Source organism: Mixophyes fleayi, chromosome 7 (assembly GCF_038048845.1).
Source record: "Mixophyes fleayi isolate aMixFle1 chromosome 7, aMixFle1.hap1, whole genome shotgun sequence".
Taxonomy (NCBI): Eukaryota; Metazoa; Chordata; class Amphibia; order Anura; family Limnodynastidae; genus Mixophyes; species Mixophyes fleayi.
In genome coordinates, this window is record NC_134408.1 from 119844593 (window position 1) to 119864950 (window position 20358).

A 20358-nucleotide genomic window follows, 5' to 3' on the forward strand; every position below is an offset into this window, starting at 1 on the left:
TTTATTATCCATGAATGAATCCATGTATTATACATTTTTCCAAATTGTCTAATCCTTTTATTAGGTCCACCATCAATTGAACTTACAGAATTTTTGGAAGCTGAAGAGGGAACAGACATCAACATTTTAGCAAAGATAAAGGGTTGTCCTTTCCCTACTTTGAAATGGTTTAAAGCACCTGCAAACAAACCTGATGACAAAATACCAGTGCAGTACGATCAACATGTTAACAAAGTTGTTGGTGAAAATGATTGCACTTTGGTGATCCATCAGTCTCGTAGAAATGATACTGCTTTGTACACTTTGACAGCGGAAAATAACCTGGGAGCTGATTCAAAGGAAATGCGTTTGAATGTCCTTGGTAATTATATTTTTCTAAATTATTTTTAAATTGTGCTATAGTTATGTTTAGGTATTTTATATATATATTTTTTTTATTTATTTTTTTTTTTTCAACAATTCCATGTTCAATTACCTGTTTTTTATATACTTTATTTTCAGTCCAATTGTAACAGTAATTTCTCTCTTTTATTTAATAGGACGTCCTGGGCCACCAGTGGGACCAATTAAATTTGAATCAATTACAGCAGAAAACATGACTTTAGCTTGGCTTCCTCCAAAAGATGATGGAGGTTCTAAGATTACAAACTATGTTATTGAGAAGAGAGAGGCAAACAGGAAACTGTGGAGTCCTGTAACCAAAGAGGCTAAGGAGTGTATCTACACCATACCAAAACTGGTAGAAGGTCATGAATATGTGTTCCGTATTATGGCTCAGAACAAGTATGGTGTTGGTCTTCCCCTTGACAGTGAGCCTGAAACTGCAAGAAATCTGTACTGTAAGTTTGATGTAATTTATGCCCTATTTGTACATAAATTAAATCTGTTGCAAATTATACAATTCTGATCTGTTTTTTTGGGCTTCTACAGCTGTTCCTGGACAATGTGAAAAACCATCAGTCAGTAGTGTTACGCGGGATGCTATGGTCGTCAATTGGGAAGAACCCGAGTATGATGGTGGCTCGCCAGTGACAGGTTACTGGCTGGAAGTTAAAGAGACCACTGGAAAGAGATGGAAGAGAGTAAACCGTGATCCTATCAAAATTATGCCACTAGGTGTCTCTTACAAAGTTACAGGGCTCATTGAAGGATCTGATTATCAGTATCGTGTGCTGGCTATTAATGCAGCTGGAGTCGGTCCTCCAAGTCAGCCGTCTGATCCAGTAATTGCCAGAGACCCAATATGTAAGTTCACTTAAGTTATCATAAAAACTAAAATATAAATGTACATACATGTTTTTATAAACAACCTTAACATGGTAATACTATTTATTTATATCTTTCTTAGCTCCACCTGGACCACCAATTCCAAAGGTTACAGACTGGACTAAGTCTACTGCTGATCTAGAATGGGTTCCACCATCTAAAGATGGGGGATCTCCAATTACTGGATATTTTGTGGAATACAAAGAAGAAGGAAAAGAGGAATGGGCCAAGGTTTGTAGAAGACAATATAAAACAAATGCGCATGATATATAAGTTTGCATACATACACTTATTTAGTTCAGTAAATAAAATTGTGAATTGGGTCATTTTGACCAATCCATGCTATCAGTTTCCTTGCCACTAATTTAAAGTCCATAGAAAATGCTTCATCCTTAGCTACATGTATCCACATTTTCATACTTCTTTTTATTCAAAGGCCAAAGATAAAGAAATCAGAGGAACCAAGTTTGTTGTACCTGGACTCAAAGAAGGAAGCTTTTACAGGTTCAGAGTAAGAGCTGTTAATGCTGCCGGTGTTGGAGAACCTGGTGATGTCACTGATGTTATTGAAGCCAAGGACAGAACAGGTACTTTAATACTAACACTTGACTTTATTCAACATCGATTCAATTATTAATTTTATCTTGGATAGTGGAAATCACAGCTGTATAATTAACATGCAGTACAAGTACATGCAGTATTGCCGTCTTTTTTCCAAAAATATCTCTGTGTATTAGAGTAATAAACACAAATATGTGTTTATATGACTTGTTACAATGCTGTAAGATGGTAAACTAAATTTCTTTACGGTCTACAGTAATACCTGACATTCAGCTGGATGCCAGTGTGAAAGAGAGAATTGTTGTCCATGCTGGTGGAGTTATCCGAATTATAGCCTATGTCTCTGGAAAGCCAGCTCCAGAAATTTCTTGGAGTAGAGATGACAAACCCTTGCCTCCAGAAGCTGTCATTGAAACAACAGCTATCAGTTCATCTTTGGTTATTAAGAAATGCCAGAGGAACCACCAGGGCATGTACACCCTGATTGCCAAGAATGCAGGCGGTGAAAGGAAAAGGACTATTATCGTAGACGTGTTAGGTAAGAGAAAAAAATCAGGTTCTGTTCATATTACAAATTTTCACAACGCATGTAAACAGAAATATAATAGTGCACTTTGCAAGATACTATTTACATTAAATTATAGGACAATATAGTTTACAGGAAATTACATTACTTAACGCAGTGGATTCCAAACTTTTTCAGTTCAAGGCACCCTTAGGGTCTCCACGCCTAAGCCAAAATAATTACCAAGTAGTCCCCCGCCTTGCTTACCACTGGCCCTGGCCGAGGCACCCCTGTGAAATCTCCAAGGCACCCCAGGGAGCCTAGGCGCACAGTTTGGGAACCACTGACTTAACGTATTGATATAAATCTATGTAAAGCACAACTGGTATTCATTATTTATTTGCAGATGTTCCTGGACCAGTAAGCCAGCCATTCCAGACTGAAAACCTAACAAATGACACATGCAAACTTACATGGTTCTCACCCGAAGACGATGGAGGCTCAACAATTACTAATTATATCATTGAGAAACGTGAAGCTGATCGCAGAGGATGGACACCAGTGACTTATACTGTGACAAGACAAAATGCAACAGTGCAAGGCCTCATAGAAGGAGTGCCATACTTCTTCCGTATCGCCCCAGAAAATATTATTGGCATGGGTCCATTTGTTGAGACAACAAAGGAGATCGTTATAAGAGAACCAATATGTATGTTGGCAAGACCTTATTTGTTCTTTTTTTAAAATATTGTAAAATATATGTTGTTTCTACTATGCTAGTTCTACAGATTTACATGCTACTTGTTATTACTTACAGCTGTACCTGAACGCCCTGAGGATCTCCAAGTAACCGCAGTTACAAAAGGTTCAGTAAGTCTAAGCTGGAATCCACCCAAATATAATGGAGGATCTGATATTACAATGTATGTTCTAGAGTGCCGCCTTATTGGAAAAGACAAATTTTTGAGAGCCACCAAAGAAAAGCTCCTGAATAGGACATATACTCATGATGGATTGAAAGAGGGTGACACATATGAATACCGTGTCAGTGCTGTCAACGTTGTCGGACAAGGGAAACCTTCATTCTGCACAAAACCAATTACTTGTAAAGATGAACTTGGTATGTCTTTTTTGGTATTTATTTCACCTTATGGAAAATAATTCAGCTTATTTTACAATTCGGTTATTTACATTGTCCTCTCTATTGTCCTCAGCTCCGCCAACAATTGAGCTTGACTTCAGAGATAAACTAATCGTACGAGTTGGAGAGTCATTTGCTATGAGTGGTCGTTACACAGGAAAACCAGCTGCAAAAGTAACCTGGTTCAAAGATGATATAACAGTTAAAGAAGACAATCGGAATAAGATCAAGACTACACCAACTACTTTGTGTCTGGGCATTCTTAAATCTGAAAGGAGTGATTCAGGCAAATACCATGTGCTCGTTGAAAACAGTACTGGAGCAAGAAAGGGATTTTGCGAAGTAACTATTGTTGGTAAGAAACCCCATTTGGGATTTTTTTTTAATATGGTATATAAAGACAGCAGATTGAGGATCTCTGGTGTTGTATGCTTCCATTAGGTAAATATTTGATCTATTGTTTACAGATTTTGAAGAAAATGTTATTTAAGTTTGTGTTTCTTGTTACTTTACATAGATCGACCCCAGCCACCAGTTGGTCCTGTGATATTTGACGAGGTACATAAGGACCACATGATTGTCACCTGGAAACCTCCTCTTGATGACGGTGGTAGTTCAATCACTAATTATATTGTTGAAAAGAAAGACAGCAACAGAGACCTCTGGATGCCTGTAACATCAGCAACTAATAAACTGACCTGCAAGGTCCCCAAACTTATTGAAGGAAGAGAATATACTATTCGCATTTGTGCAGAAAATTTGTATGGCATTAGTGATCCACTTTTGTCTGATGAAATAAAGGCCAAAGACCGCTACAGTATGCCACATTTTTACCTTTTTAATGCTTGCTTGTATCTACTAAAGACTAGCAAATTACTAATGTTTTTATATATTTTGTATAGGAGTTCCTGAGGCACCTGAACAACCAATTGTCAAGGAAATAACTAAAGATTCTGCACTGGTCTTATGGAACAGACCACGTGATGGTGGAAAACCCATATTTGCCTATATTGTGGAAAAGAAGGAAACCATGTCCAATCGATGGACCAAAGTCTCAAGAGAGCCTATTTATCCAGATACACAATATAGAGTAACAGATATCCTTGAGGGATGTGAATATGAATTTAGAGTATCAGCAGAAAATGAAATTGGAATTGGCGATCCAAGTCCACCATCCAAGCCATTTTTTGCCAATGACCCAATAGGTATGAGATATTTTGTGTTATAGCAGCCTTACAATTTATTTAACAATTCCTTCCATGTTTAATCATTTTATCTGTACTTATTATTTCCTCTTAGTGTCCCATTTGGATAGTTTTTCACAACTATACTAAATAGCAAAAAAATGTGTAATATAAGAATGATACAAATATGCAGTGCTTTGAAAACATGTGAAAGCACTTTTCATTTTCATATTTTACTTATCTTTTATGAGTTCATTTCTGTCAGGTTAGTCAAGTCAGAATTGTGAAAATAAGAAAATCATGAACATGGGAAAATTGGAAATAATAAAAAAAGATATGGGAAAAGGGTAGGGTATGCAACAGCAGACCATAATATGTTAGGGTCTAAAGTACTAGATTATCCCTTACAAATGTTATTTCCATTGTTTTTTTTTATAGTCAAACCAGGCCCACCAGTGAACCCAGAAGCAGTTGACAAAACCAAGAATTCTGTTGATTTGTCATGGCATCCACCAAGACACAACGGTGGAGGCAAGATTATTGGCTATCTTGTAGAATATCAAAAGGTTGGCGAGGAAGAATGGAAGAAATCCAACCATGCTGCTGATGGCTGCCCTGATACAAAACACAGAGTAGTTGGACTCACAGATGGGGAAACATACAAGTTCAGAATAATGGCAGTGAACTCTGCTGGTGCATCAGAACCTGCCTATGTCCGAGACCCAGTGCAAGTTAAAGACAGACTTGGTGAGTCCAAATAAAAATTTTAAAAAAATTCTTACAGTACTTAATATTACAAAGCTACTCTGTTTTCTTTTTGGAAGAAATATTGTACTTTATGAAGAAAACCAATGACACATATAAATTTAAATATATATATATATATATATATATATATATACACAAGTTAACCCATGCATGATACTCATGCATTCTAGTCAAATCAAGCTACTTAAAGTCTTAAAAAGGTTCTTGTCATGCATTTGGACCTAGCCCAGGCCTCCTCAGTGGAAGAGCGTTACTTCCCGACGCAAGCAGCCTTTTTAATGTGTGTTCATGAGGTAAAATTACCTCACGAAAATGAGTTTGACCCCTCAACTCGTAAATTTAGCCTTTACTACCCCTCCCATGGGGGGAAGGGGGGATGATGGAAGTTAACTGACTTGACTATTCTAATTTTTTTGTCAAATAATGTCAGTATACCAAATTCCAGGTCAATTGGATGAGCCTTTTCTGAGAAAATAGTTTTTTACACACACACACACACACACTAACGCACGCCTCTACACATGTGTGTTCATGAGGTAAAATTACCTCACGAAAATGAGTTTGAGCCCTACCAAATTTCAGCCCTTTTTGAATTTTTTTTCCCACACACACTAAGAATTTAGTAGGTCAGTGTATAACTCTGCCCAGCAGGTGGCGCTGCAACTTGTTTTTTTTTTTTCACACACACACAGACAGACAGACGCCACTAAGCATTTATATATTAGATATGTGTATGTATATTTTGCAGAGTAGACAAAGGAGAAGTATCACACAAACATGACACAGATTTTAAATGGAAGTGATGAGATTAATCATAAAAACATTGAAAACTGGCCTATTGAAAAAATAATATATTTATATATTTTCAATAACAGAACCTCCTGAGCTGCTGATCGATGCGAATATGGCACGAGAACAACAGGTTAAAGCTGGAAATACTATAACACTGAGTGCTGTTATTAAAGGAATGCCATTCCCCAAAGTCACCTGGAAGAAAGGAGACAAAGAAGTGCCAACAAAGGCAGATATTGTGGTTACTCCTGTAGGAAGCAAGCTTGAAATCCGTAACTGTGTCAAAGAAGATGCAGGAATTTATTCTTTGACAGTAGAAAATGAAGCAGGAACTAAGACTGTTGAGGTTAAAGTTATTGTTCTTGGTAAGATGTATGCATTTAATTTTCCTCTTTATTCAAATGCTACAAAAAATGAAAAGTATCATTAATATTACCTTTTTTGTTTTCAGACAAACCTGGGCCGCCAAGAAATCTCCTAATCAGTGAAATCAGGAAAGATTCCTGTTACCTTACCTGGAAAGAACCAGAAGACAATGGTGGCTCTGTTATTACCAACTATATAGTTGAAAAGCGTGATGTATCCAATCCTCGTTGGGTACCTATCTCAACTACATCTAAGAAGCACAGTATTATGGCTAAACACCTCATGGAAGGCACACAATATATGTTCCGTGTTGCTGCAGAGAACCAATTTGGACGTAGTTCTTATATTGAATCACCAAAACCAATTAAGGCTATTGATCCAATTTGTAAGTTCAGTATGTTTATTAAAATGCATATTTTTAAAATGAGTGACACGGTAATATAACATATATTTGTGTCTATTGCTCAGATCCACCTGGACCACCAAAGAACCTTCATCATTTAGATGTAGACAAGACTGAGGTATCTCTTGCATGGAACTACCCAGACCGTGATGGTGGTTCTGAAATCACTGGTTTCGTAGTTGACTATCAAGAAGATGGTGCAGAGGACTGGATCAACTTCAAGACTGTTTCCATACCAGAATGCACTGTCACTGGGCTGACACACGGAAAGGTCTACAAATTCCGCGTTAGAGCTCAGAATGTTGCTGGGCTCGGCCGCCCAGACACAACTGTACCAGTAGAGTGCCAAGAAAAACTGGGTAATAATAATAATTATTATTATTATTATTATTATTATTATTATTATTATTCTTAATGATGGTAAACTTTGATTCTACAGTGTTAAGTGTCATTTCTAATTCTTTATTTTTCTTTTCAGCTGCTCCAAGCATAGAAGTCGATGTTAAGTTAATTGAAGGCCTTGTAGTCAAAGCTGGTACAACTGTAAGGCTTCCTGCTATCATGAGAGGAATCCCTACTCCAACTGCAAAGTGGGTGACTGATAGTGCAGAAATAAAGTCAGAAGGCAACTACAAAATTGATACTGACAATTATTCAACAGTCCTTACAATCAAGAACTGTACAAGAAGGGATACAGGAGAATATCTGCTTACAGTTTCTAATATTGCTGGAAGCAAGACAGTTGCTCTGCATCTTACAGTTTTGGATGTTCCTGGCCCACCAACAGGTCCATTAAATATCTTGGAAGTTACTCCAGAATACATGGTTATCTCCTGGAGGCCACCAAAGGATGATGGTGGAACTGCTGTTATGAACTACATTGTGGAAAAATGTGAAGGCAAGAAAGAAACATGGGGAATAGTGAGCACAGGAAGTACTCAAACTAAAGCCAAGATTCCACGACTTCAGAAAGGTCATGAGTATACTTTCCGTGTTAGTGCCGAAAATAAGATGGGTATTGGTAAACCCCTAGAATCTAAACCAGCTGTGGCCAAGCATATGTTTGATCCACCATCCCCACCTGGAAAGCCAGTGGTGTCTGACATCAGTGAGAATGCTGCAACTGTTGCATGGACAATTCCTAAATCTGATGGTGGCAGTCCAATTAGTGGCTATATTGTTGAAAGAAGAGAAATTTCTGGTAAATGGGTCAGAGTAAATAAGACACCCGTGCTTGATCTTAAGTTCCGTGCCACTGGACTCTATGAAGGCAACACTTATGAATTCAGAGTTATTGCTGAGAATATTGCTGGACTAAGTAAACCATCACCAGTATCAGATCCAATAAAAGCTTCCCGTCCTATAACACCACCAGGTCCACCTATAAATCCCAAACTTAAAGACAAGAGCAGAGAAACAGCTGATTTAGTATGGACAAAGCCTACCAGAGATGGAGGCAGTCCCATTTTAGGATATGTAGTAGAATGCCAAAAATCAGGAACAGCCAAATGGGACAGAATTAATGCAGATGATCTCATAAAGCAATGTGCTTTCAGGGTTCCGGGTTTGATCGAAGGAAATGAGTATAGATTCCGTATAAAAGCAGCTAATATAGTTGGTGAAGGGGAACCTAGAGAACTTCCAGAAACTGTCATTGCGAAGGATATTCTTCACCCACCAGAAGTTGATATTGATTTGACCTGCCGTGACTTGCTAACCGTAAGAGTTGGACAAACAATTAACCTTACTGCTCGTGTCAAGGGCAGACCAGACCCAGACATTGCATGGTCTAAGGATGGAAAACTGGTAACAAAAGACAACAGAACTGAAATGAGTCAAGATTTCCCTCCAGTTGGGTTACAGATAAAATCAGCAACGAGAGCTGATCATGGAAAATATACGATTGTGGCAAAGAACAGCAGTGGTCAGGCCCAGGGTGTGGTTATTGTCAATGTGCTAGACAGACCTGGACCTTGTCAGAACCTTAGGATAAGCTATGTTACCAAAGAATCCTGCATGGTAGCTTGGGAAAACCCTCAAGATAATGGTGGCTCTGAAATAACAAACTACATTGTGGAATACCGTGAACCAAATCAAAGAGGATGGTTTGTCATTTCCTCTGATCTTACAAAGAGGTTGATTAAAGCATCTCTTATAGAAAACCATGAATATTTATTCAGAGTCTGTGCAGAAAACAAGGTGGGTCCTGGTCCAGTTGTTGAAACTAAGACACCTATCCTGGCTATTAATCCAGTTGATAAGCCTGGTGAACCTGAAAATCTTCATATTGCTGAAGTAGGAAAGACTTTTGTTTACCTGAAATGGAGACGACCAGATTACGATGGTGGAAGCCCCAACTTGACTTATCATGTTGAAAGAAAACTTAAAGATTCTGATGAATGGGAAAGGGTCCATAAAGGCAGCATCAAGGAAACTAGCTACCTCATAGACAAATGCCATGAAAACAAATTATACCAATTTAGAGTTCAGACCAAGAATGAAGGAGGTGAAAGCAACTGGGTAAAAACAAGTGAAGTTTTAGTTAAAGAAGAGCTTTTGAAACCTGCACTAGATTTGAAATTAATTGGATTGCTAGTTGTGAAAGCTGGTGAAACAATTAGGATTGAAGCTGGAGTAAGAGGAAAACCACAGCCAGAAATAGCATGGGCAAAAGATAAAGATACCACAGATATAACAAAATCCCCTAGGCTGAAAATTGAAAATGGATCAGACTACACCAAATTTATTCTTGATAAGTCAAAACGGACTGACAGTGGCAAATATGTGGTCACGGCTACAAACCCAGCAGGAACCTTTACCGCGCATGCTTCTGTTAATGTTCTTGATGTACCTGGACCAATACAAAACCTGAAAGTTTCTGATATATCAAGTGACAGGTGTGCACTTAGCTGGGATCAGCCAGAAGATGATGGTGGATGTGAGATACAAAACTATATTTTAGAGAAATGTGAGAGCAAGCGCATGGTTTGGTCAACATACTCCGCTTCTGTGGTTTTAACCCATGCACATGTAACCCGCCTGATAGAAGGAAATGAATACATCTTCAGAGTTCGTGCTGAGAATAAGATGGGTACTGGTCCACCAACAGAAACCAAACCAATTGTTGCAAAAACAAGATACAACAAACCTGGGCCTCCAGAACCTCCAGAAGTTACCAAAGTAAGCAAGGAAGAAATGACTGTTGTCTGGAATCCACCAGAATATGATGGTGGCAAGTCTGTTACTGGATATATTCTAGAGAAGAAAGAAAAACACTCATTGAGATGGGTTGCTGTAACCAAAACTGCAATTTCAGAAAGGCGATTGAAAGTCCCAAACCTTATCTCAGGGCATGAATATCAGTTCCGTGTTAAAGCAGAAAATGAAATTGGCCTTGGAGACCCAAGTGGGCCATCAAGACCTGTAATTGCAAAAGATCCAATAGGTAATTCACAGTATTATTCTTTATTTTAACTTAGTATTTGGTGTATTTCAGGCTGTGCATTAATTAATATGTTGATCTTCCTTACAGAGCCTCCTGGTCCACCAACAAATCTGAAGGTGGCTGATAGTACAAAGACCTCTATTACACTAGGATGGGGAAAACCTGTGTTTGATGGTGGTGCTCCAATAATTGGATATATTGTAGAAATGAGACCTAAAGGTGAAGCCAAAGATGCTGATAGTGGCTGGAAGAAATGCAATGTTGCTGCTCAGCTAATTCACACACAGTTTACTGCTACTAGTCTCAATGATAAACAAGAATATGAGTTTAGAGTTTCTGCACAGAACCAAGTTGGCATTGGAAGACCTGCCGAACTCAAAGAGGCTGTTTCACCTAAAGAAATACTTGGTAATTGTTTTATTTTAGAAGACTTTTTAGTCAACAAAATCTTTATTACTGTGTACTGAATTTGTTGGAATTTTTTACCTGTTTATTCACAGAATCACCTGAAATCGACTTGGATGCAAGCATGAGGAAGCTGGTTACTGTTAGAGCAGGATGTCCTATCCGACTGTTTGCAGTAGTTAGAGGAAGACCAGCGCCTAAAGTCACATGGAGGAGAATGGGTGTAGATAATGTGGTTAGGAGAGGACAGGTTGACCTTGTTGATACCATGGCTTTCTTAGTAATCGCCAACTCAACACGTGATGATTCAGGCAAATACTCTTTGTCACTGGTCAATGCAGCAGGAGAAAAGGCAGTATTTGTCAACGTGAGAGTACTTGGTAAGTAAAAATAAAAAAATACAGTTTTGATAAAGCAATAAGTAGTGTTTTTGTACGACCTAATAGAGTGTGTGTTTCTTTTGTAGATACCCCGGGACCTGTGGCAGAATTTACAATTTCAGATGTTACAAAAATGTCTTGTCAGCTTTCATGGGTACCTCCAGAAAATGATGGTGGAAGTCCAGTGACTCACTATATATTAGAAAAGCGTGAAGTGGACAGGAAGACGTGGGCAACAGTAGTGGCAGACTATAAGAAAACCAGTTTCAAGGTTGCCAATCTTGTACCCGGAACTGAATACTTTTTCAGAGTTACTGCTGTCAATGAATATGGCTCAGGTGTTCCAAGAGACACACCTAAGACTGTACTTGCAACAGATCCAATAAGTAAGTACTGTAACATAAATATATTAGTTACTATTTATATAAACCTTAAACTGAAATTTAAAACAGAAAATCTTTGGTCTAGTATTTCCACTTAAACAGTACTTATAGTTTAACGTAATATTTAAAATAATTCTTTTCTCAGAATTTTATTCCAATGTCATTGGATTTTATGTGCCTCAAAAAAATCACTATATCATTAGGGGGCAGCCTTAAATTAAACATGCAAAACATTGCATGCCTACATCTTTCATTGTTCCAGGACATTGGCAAAGTATGATGTGGTTGAAAATGAACAGACTTTACCAAAAGTTAGAGTCTTGTACAATAAATAACAATAGGTGTTTGTGGATTACTTGTGAGAGTACAATTTAAACCAGTTAACCTTCTTACTTTACATCTGGATAACAGATAAATATAAATTATCTGGTTAAGAACTTGAAGTTGAATACTTGTTTTGAATTGTCAACAAGAGAGTGACAAAAATGGATACCTGTTTTTAACATATCCATGTGTATTATTTTAATAGGTGAGCCAGATCCACCTAAAAAGCTTGATGTCACAGAAATGACAAAGACCAGTGCCACACTGGCTTGGCTGCCACCCCTGCGAGACGGAGGAGCTAAAATTGATGGTTATATTATTAGTTACCAGACAGAAGGACAGCCAGAGAAAAACTGGACCCAATATTCTGTTGTAAAAGATCTACATATTGTGGTTGTTGGACTTAAAGAAGGCACAAAATACAAATTCAGAGTGGCAGCCAGAAACTCTGTTGGGGTTAGCTTGCCAAGGGAAGCTGATGGATTATATGAAATCAAGGAACAACTTTGTAAGTAAAATATCTAGATGTTTTATATAATTAACCATACATAGAATGGATGCATATATAGCATTCAACTAAATGTTAAACTCTAAACTAAAAGTAAAGCCTCACATACAAATATGCTTACCTTGTTCTATGTATTTTACAGTGCCACCTAAGATCTTAATGCCTGAACTTATCAGTATCAAGGCAGGACAGAAACTTAGAATTGAAGCACATATCTATGGAAAACCAAGTCCTGTTTCAAGATGGTTGAAAGCAGAAACTGATGTCATATCATCAAGCCGTCTAGCAGTACACAAAGGACAGAATTCCACAGTTCTTATAATAAAAGATGTAACAAGGAAAGACAGTGGCTTCTACTCTCTATGTGCAGAAAACAGCTGTGGCATTGCTACACAGAAAATACGTGTAATAGTTATGGGTATGTATGAATTACATATAGTGCCTTTCTTCTCATATAAAGAAACAAAAAACAGACAAGAAGTCCTTAATTTGTTCTTTGCTTTCTACAGATATCCCAGGTCCACCAGAACCACCATTTGAGGCTTCGGAAATAGATTCTGATGCTTGCACACTTTCATGGCACTTGCCTCTGGAAGATGGTGGCAGCAACATAACCAACTATGTTGTTGAAAAGTGTGATGTAAGCAGAGGAGACTGGATTACGGCTGTAACGTCAGTTACCAAAACTAGTTGCCGCGTCGGAAAACTCATCCCAGAACAAGAATATATCTTCCGTGTTCGTGCAGAGAATCGCTTTGGAGTCTCTGAGCCGATTACATCAGATCGTATTGTTGTTAAGTTCCAATTTGGTAAGGAACATTTTTGCCATCTCATTGATATGCTAGCCTAATTTAAAGTGGATCTTTCATCTTCTTATAAAATCACAGTGACAAGATTAAAACTTCTAAACAAAGTGTCAACTATTTCAGTTGTATTTCGAATATTCTCTTAAGATGTACTGCTACATCATAAAACAAATTCATGTGAGCAAATACCCTTTAAGTGAAATATTAAATACAAATTTAATCTTAACATTTTCAGATGTTCCAAGTGAACCAAAGAATGCCCGAATTACCAAAGTCAACAAAGACTGCATATTTGTTGCATGGGATAGACCCGATAATGATGGAGGAAGCCCCATTACAGGTTATGCTATTGAACGCAAGGAAAGAAACAGCTTGCTGTGGGTGAAGGCCAATGATACTGCAGTGCGCTCAACAGAATATCCATGTGTTGGAATGATTGAAGGCTTGGAGTACACTTTCAGAATCTCTGCCCTAAACAGAGCTGGATCTAGCAAGCCTAGCAAACCCACTGAATTTGTCACTGCAAGAACACCAGTTGGTATGTATTATATAAATTATACACTAATTAAAACCTTTACCACACAACCATCTCCTTTCAAAATATTTAATATATAAATGTTGATTTACAGATCCTCCTGGAAAACCAGAAGTTATTGATCTCACCAGGAGTACAGCCTCACTTGTCTGGACACGGCCAAAGCATGATGGTGGCAGTAAAATACTCGGCTACCTTGTGGAAGCTTGCAAACTTCCTGGTGAAAAGTGGGTGAAATGCAACACTACTGCTTCTCAAATACCAACGGAAGAATTTACTGTCACTGACCTAGAGGAAAACGAGAGATACCAGTTCCGAGCAATTGCCAAAACTGCCATCAATATTAGCAGGCCATCTGAACCATCAGATCCAGTTACTATTCAGGCAGAAAATGGTATGTAAATGTGTACATTTGTAAAGAAAAAGTAAATAAGACACTCATGTAGGTGTAGATTGTGTTATCAAGCAGTGAACTAATAATAGGATATCAATCAATTTATATATATAAAGTTCCCATTGCCATCTACTATGTAATGTTTTTAAAGACAGTCTTTGTAGCCTTTGTACAAATATATCTTATTAAAGGAATGATTCCTGGGTCAGCCAAGTGTAAAGTCTACATAGTTATGTATATTGCACAGTTGTTCATGTATTCTGACAATCATTCACCTACGAAGGTTTGTCAATTTTGTAGTGCCATTAATAGACTGTTGTTGTAAGGCAATAACATAGTCATGCCAGGTTTTGTTTCCAGTTTTGCAAGTGGATATTATTTTCAGTTCTATGATATTACTGTTTGCAGTTCCACCCAAGATAGACCTCAGCATACAGATGAAATCACTCATCACTGTTAAAGCTGGAGCAAATGTATGCCTTGATGCTCAAGTATTCGGTAAACCAATGCCAACGGTCTCCTGGAATAAGGACGGAGCAGTCGTAAAGCCTGTTGAGGGTGTAAAAATATCATCCAAGAGGAACCTCTTCCTGTTGGAACTGTTCAGTGTTAACCGTAAGGAAACAGGAGAATATACTATTGTAGCGGAAAATGCAAGTGGCTCTAAGTCAGCAACTATCAAGCTCAAAGTCCTAGGTAAGCCAGCTGTTCTGGATGTTGTCAAATTGAGGTGTATTTTTTTTTAAACTCTTTATTTTCAGCAGCAACAAATATACAATACAAAACAAAACAAAGAAAGTATAGTGGATCGTTATAAGTGAAACATAACAACCACATGAGTTGGGTTCAGCAAACATGTTCCTTATATTGTAATCAGAAATAGGGACCACAACAGTGAGCCAGTAAAGAGAATAAGGAATTATCTAAAATGGACCAATTTTTTTATGCTCTCACGATCCATTCTGCTGGAGGTTATTTATATTACTTTTTATTTCATAATTTATGAAGGGAGAAAGAAAAAAAGAAAATAAGGGAGAAAGGGGAGAACGGGTTGGAGAAGGGAGGAGAAGAAGGGGGGGGAGAAAAACACGGAGGTAAAAGGTAGAGAGAAGGGCCCATTGTGGCCCCAGGGGAGGTGCGAAATTGTTGTGTATTTTAAAGAAATGATGTCATGGTCTTTTTATTGTTTTGAATCAGATAAACCTGGACCGCCGGCTTCTTTTAAGATAAATCACATGTATTCTGACCGTGCCATGCTTAGCTGGGAGCCTCCTCTTGAGGATGGGGGTTCTGATATTACAAACTACGTCATTGACAAGCGTGAAACCAGCCGTCCTAACTGGGCACAAGTTACCGCAAATATCCAAACCACCAGTTGCAGCGTGGAGAAGTTGATTGAAGGACATGAGTATCAGTTCCGCATATCTGCTGAGAACAAATATGGCGTTGGTGATCCTATTTTGACAGACTCTGTAATTGCTAAGAATCCATATGGTAAGACATATCACATTCATTAAAGTATAATAGGACCTTCCAGTTTAAAATTATACATAGTAATATAAGTATGGATATTTTCAAACTCTGTATTTTCATTGTCATTTTCATAGTAAAAACCTTTTCAGAAAGAGAAAAAGTAACGTATGTATATTTCATCCCAATACAAGTCTCTTTTCTCTCATGTTAAAGAGTAAGGGTAGTGCTATACTATATAGCAAGGTTTGTTTTTCTAACTTATAAATATCAGCTATGTAATGATTTTTAGCACTCACTGAAGGATATAAAAAAAATTATGATCATTTTAAAATAAAAAAAACTTAAAAATGCAGCAGATTTATTAAAAATAAAACAATTGAGAATGTAGAATTGTATGCAAATTTCCATCTATACTAGACTGACATCCAATATACACTGCCTAAGATGTCATGACTGTACAACATGGGATTACCTAAGTGTTTAAACACAAATTGCAATTATAAACAATTCAGATAGAAGATCTCCTTTACATGTTCCTAAATTGTGATCTGAATTTCACATTCTGGTCTTGTTCACAGATGTGCCTGGACAATGTGATCCACCTGTAATAAGCAACATAACAAAGGATCATATGACTGTCAGCTGGAAAGCACCAGCTAGTGATGGCGGATCTCCAATTACTGGATATTTGCTTGAAAAGCGTGATACAAAGTCTTTCAACTGGACTAAGGTAACCAAGAAGCCTGTCTTGGACAGAACAGTTAAACCATCAGGACTCCAAGAAGGTACTGAGTATGAATACAGAGTGATTGCCTTGAACAAAGCTGGACCAGGAAAGCCTAGCAACTCATCAAAAGCAGTAATTGCTCTTGATCCGCAGTGTAAGTGCTTGATTCACCATAATGAGGCCTTCTCCCATAAAATATGTTTATTTGTTTTAACAAGCATCATCATAATTTGTATGTTTAATTTGTAGATCCACCTGGACCACCTGCTTTCCCCAAGGTTGTTGACACAACCCATAGCAGTATAAGTCTGTCCTGGACTAAACCAGCCTATGATGGTGGCAGCCCCATAATTGGATATGTGGTTGAAGTTAAAAGAGGTGACACAGACAATTGGGTGCGATGCAATTTGCCCAAGAGCCTGCAAGATACCAAATATACTGTTACTGGTCTCGTGGAAAACACAGAATATCAGTTCCGTGTTTCAGCTGTAAATAAAATTGGATACAGTGATCCCAGTGAAGTTCCAGACAAACATTTGGCTAAAGACATCTTAAGTGAGTTCTAGCTTTATAACAATGTTCCCAATGTACTTCCAGTTTTTTTAAAACATAAACCCTAAAATTTATGCCTGTTCATTTTAGTTGCCCCTGAAGGAGAACTTGATGCTGACCTGAGGAAAGCCCTTGTGCTCATGGCTGGTGTTACAATGAGGATCTATGTGCCTGTCAGAGGGCGCCCAGCACCAAAGATTTCCTGGTCTAAATTGAACGCAAACATACGAGAGAGACAAGGCCTGACTATTAAGACAACAGAGCATGACACTTTCGTACGCTGTGAAAATGTTAACAAGTATGATGCTGGCAAATATATCTTGACCCTGGAGAATAGCAGTGGTGTAAAGACATACACCATTGTTGTCAAAGTTCTTGGTAAGTAGATCTAAATGAATGTTGACTTGATGAACATTGTACATTTAAGGGGGATTTACAATATGAAAGAAAGGAAGTCTTCTCTGGCTTCTGACTTTGATACTAACAGTCTTTCAACTGCATAAAAATCACTTCCTCGTGAAACTTGAAGGACAGCTCCATTCCTATTTTTGGCACTTTCCCTGTGTCCTATACCTGCCTTTTTTGTCTATATTGTTAACCAGATTAATTTACAAATAAACCGAATGCTGAGAACACTTGTATTTATTAATTGATGACTCATATACATATGGAAGTCAGGCCCCAACTGAAAATATGTGATTCTTTATGAAACAAAAGAGTATTACAGGACAATGATCTATAGTTATATTTTCGAAAATATACTCATATTTTTATGCACATATTATGTGTTTAATAAACAAATTTGTTTGAAAACATAGATACCCCTGGACCTCCAGTCAACCTCATCATTAAAGAAACATCCAAGGACTCAGCAATGATTTCATGGGATCCTCCAATTATTGATGGTGGCAGCCCAATAAAGAATTATATTGTTGAGAAACGTGATGCGGAAAGGAAAGCTTGGTCTGCAGTCACGACTGACTGTGCTAAACCATCCTTTAGGATCTCTAACCTTGAGGAAGGCAAAGCATACTTTTTCAGAGTGCTGGCCGAAAATGAATATGGCATTGGTGAACCATGTGAAACTCATGATGCTGTTAAAGCTTCTGGTAAGTAATTAGTTACATTTGTAATGATAAAAATAGAGATATATTATATGCAAACTTCCCCAAATTAAATATTGAACCTAAACTGTTTCTGACAATCGATATACGTGAGGAATATCTCACTGGATGGATATTATAATGTATCCAGAAAAAATACCAATAATACTTAAGCTGTCCTCTAGTTTTGAATATGTTTATGAATATCCAGATACATGAATGAATAATGTAAATAATGTAAACTAAGACATGTTTTACTATTCTATACAAATATTTTGAATGGTTATTTTAGAAAAACCTGGACCAGTTTTAGATCTGAAAGCACTAGCTGTTTCTAAATCATCTTGCACCATTGCATGGAAGAAACCATTAAGTGATGGTGGAAGTCGTATTATTGGATACGTGGTGGAAAATTTGACCACTGGGGACAAGTGGAAAGAAGTAATGCGATCCAAAAATCTGCAGTACTCAATGAAAGATTTGACTGAAGGAAAGGAATACACCTTTAAAGTGACAGCCCAAAATGATGCTGGTTATAGTTCTCCAAGTGAAATCTCAATCGTGGCTAAGGATGATGTCGGTATGTGCCATTTGTCACAATTCGTTAAACAGTGAACAGCATGTAATAAGTAAATCATGTAATAATAAATATATATTCTGTTTTCCAGTTGCACCAAATCTGGACTTGAAAGATCTACCAGATTTATGCTACATTGCCAAAGAAGGCAGCACTTTCCGCCTCAAAATCCCAGTCAGTGGTAAACCTGCACCTGCAATTACATGGAGGAAAGGTGAAGATAAAGTCTTGACTGACAGTGGGAGAGTATCTGTGGAATCTACTGCAGTAAATACTACTTTGATGGTACGTGAGTGCCAGAAAGATGATGCTTCAAAATACACTATTACATTGAAAAATCCAGCTGGCACCAAGGAGTCTAACATATTTGTAAAAGTGGTTGGAAAACCAGGCATCCCAACAAGTCCCATTAAATTTGATGAAGTGACTGCAGATGCAATAACACTTATTTGGGGCCCACCTAAAGATGATGGTGGTTCTGAAATTACAAATTACATCCTGGAAAAGAGAGATTCTGTGACCAATAAATGGGTGACCAGTGCTTCTGCTGTTCAGAAAACTTCATTCAGAGTCACCAGACTCCATGAAGGTACTGAGTACATTTTCAAAGTCAGTGCTGAAAATAAATATGGGGTCGGTGAAGGCCTTAAATCAGAATCCATCGTGGCAAGGCATCCATTTGGTAAGTCAATCTCAGCAGTTTAGCTTATTAAATGATTCTCCCAAACCATACCCAGATCATCTAATAATAATAAATATATCTTTTAGATGTACCAGATGCTCCTCCACCTCCAAAGATTGTTACAATAAGACATGATTCTGCAAATCTGACGTGGTTAGATCCAAGGAAGACTGGTGGTTCACCAATAACAGGTAAAATTCTATTAACTGAATATATATTCCTTACAAACAGCTACTACTATTCAATATTTTATTGACTTTATTGCCTTCCCTATGCTATCTTTGCAAAGGAAATGTTTTTGTGAAGTGTGCAATTATTCTGTATGTATTGAATGATAATTATATATAAGCATGTTATTGTAATATACATTTTTATTTAATGTGATCTTTTTACCATGAAATTGTGCTTTAGGTTATCACGTTGAATTCAAAGAAAGAAACAGCCTGCTTTGGAAGAGAGCCAGTTCAACGCCTTTGAGAATGAGAGACTACAGAGTTGCAGGTTTAACTGAAGGTCTAGAATATGAGTTTAGGGTTATGGCAATCAACCTGGCTGGAATCGGCAAACCAAGTCTACCATCTGAGTCAGTTGTCGCTCTTGATCCAATTGGTAAGTTTATTAAAAGTCCTCATTAGATTATCTTTAATTAATACAAAAATATGTTACTGACTCAGTGATTCTTTTCAGATCCCCCTGGCAAACCTGAGGTCATCAGTGTAACTAGGTGTTCAGCAACTCTTATCTGGACAGAACCAAAATATGATGGTGGACACAAACTGGTTGGATACGTTATTGAGAAACGTGACATACCAGCAAAAAGTTGGATGAAAGCAAATCATGTTAATGTTCAGGAATGTGCATTCACTGTCAATGACTTAATAGAAGGTGGAAAATATGAATTCAGAATAAGAGCTAAGAATACAGCAGGGGCTATAAGTCCTCCATCCGAGACAACAGGAACTGTAGTTTGCAAAGATGAGTATGGTACGTGTCAAGGAGCTTGCTATTCAGTTTGGATGTTGTAGATGTACCACTTCCTCTTAATAGTTCCTCATCTGTCACTTACATTTTATTTTGC

At 37.7% G+C, this 20358-nt stretch overlaps 1 protein-coding gene across 24 annotated transcripts in view; it reads left to right on the top strand.

Annotated features, from left to right (window-relative positions):
• TTN (titin) overlaps window positions 1-20358 on the top strand; it is a 252740-nt gene that overhangs the window by 183122 nt on the left and 49260 nt on the right. For all 24 annotated transcript variants that reach the window (XM_075180515.1, XM_075180537.1, XM_075180524.1 and 21 more), the window contains 35 exons: window positions 65-361; window positions 540-839; window positions 931-1245; window positions 1349-1497; window positions 1703-1853; window positions 2084-2365; window positions 2739-3041; window positions 3150-3452; window positions 3547-3828; window positions 3991-4290; window positions 4376-4678; window positions 5096-5404; window positions 6301-6582; window positions 6669-6968; window positions 7052-7345; window positions 7465-10431; window positions 10519-10839; window positions 10932-11216; window positions 11303-11602; window positions 12129-12431; window positions 12574-12849; window positions 12941-13240; window positions 13473-13775; window positions 13867-14166; window positions 14575-14862; window positions 15364-15660; window positions 16218-16520; window positions 16616-16921; window positions 17009-17296; window positions 17737-18027; window positions 18314-18601; window positions 18690-19280; window positions 19367-19471; window positions 19692-19889; window positions 19968-20264. In XM_075180515.1, coding sequence (XP_075036616.1) covers window positions 65-361; window positions 540-839; window positions 931-1245; window positions 1349-1497; window positions 1703-1853; window positions 2084-2365; window positions 2739-3041; window positions 3150-3452; window positions 3547-3828; window positions 3991-4290; window positions 4376-4678; window positions 5096-5404; window positions 6301-6582; window positions 6669-6968; window positions 7052-7345; window positions 7465-10431; window positions 10519-10839; window positions 10932-11216; window positions 11303-11602; window positions 12129-12431; window positions 12574-12849; window positions 12941-13240; window positions 13473-13775; window positions 13867-14166; window positions 14575-14862; window positions 15364-15660; window positions 16218-16520; window positions 16616-16921; window positions 17009-17296; window positions 17737-18027; window positions 18314-18601; window positions 18690-19280; window positions 19367-19471; window positions 19692-19889; window positions 19968-20264 — 12777 coding nt within the window. The remainder of the gene's footprint in view (window positions 1-64; window positions 362-539; window positions 840-930; window positions 1246-1348; window positions 1498-1702; window positions 1854-2083; window positions 2366-2738; window positions 3042-3149; window positions 3453-3546; window positions 3829-3990; window positions 4291-4375; window positions 4679-5095; window positions 5405-6300; window positions 6583-6668; window positions 6969-7051; window positions 7346-7464; window positions 10432-10518; window positions 10840-10931; window positions 11217-11302; window positions 11603-12128; window positions 12432-12573; window positions 12850-12940; window positions 13241-13472; window positions 13776-13866; window positions 14167-14574; window positions 14863-15363; window positions 15661-16217; window positions 16521-16615; window positions 16922-17008; window positions 17297-17736; window positions 18028-18313; window positions 18602-18689; window positions 19281-19366; window positions 19472-19691; window positions 19890-19967; window positions 20265-20358) is intronic.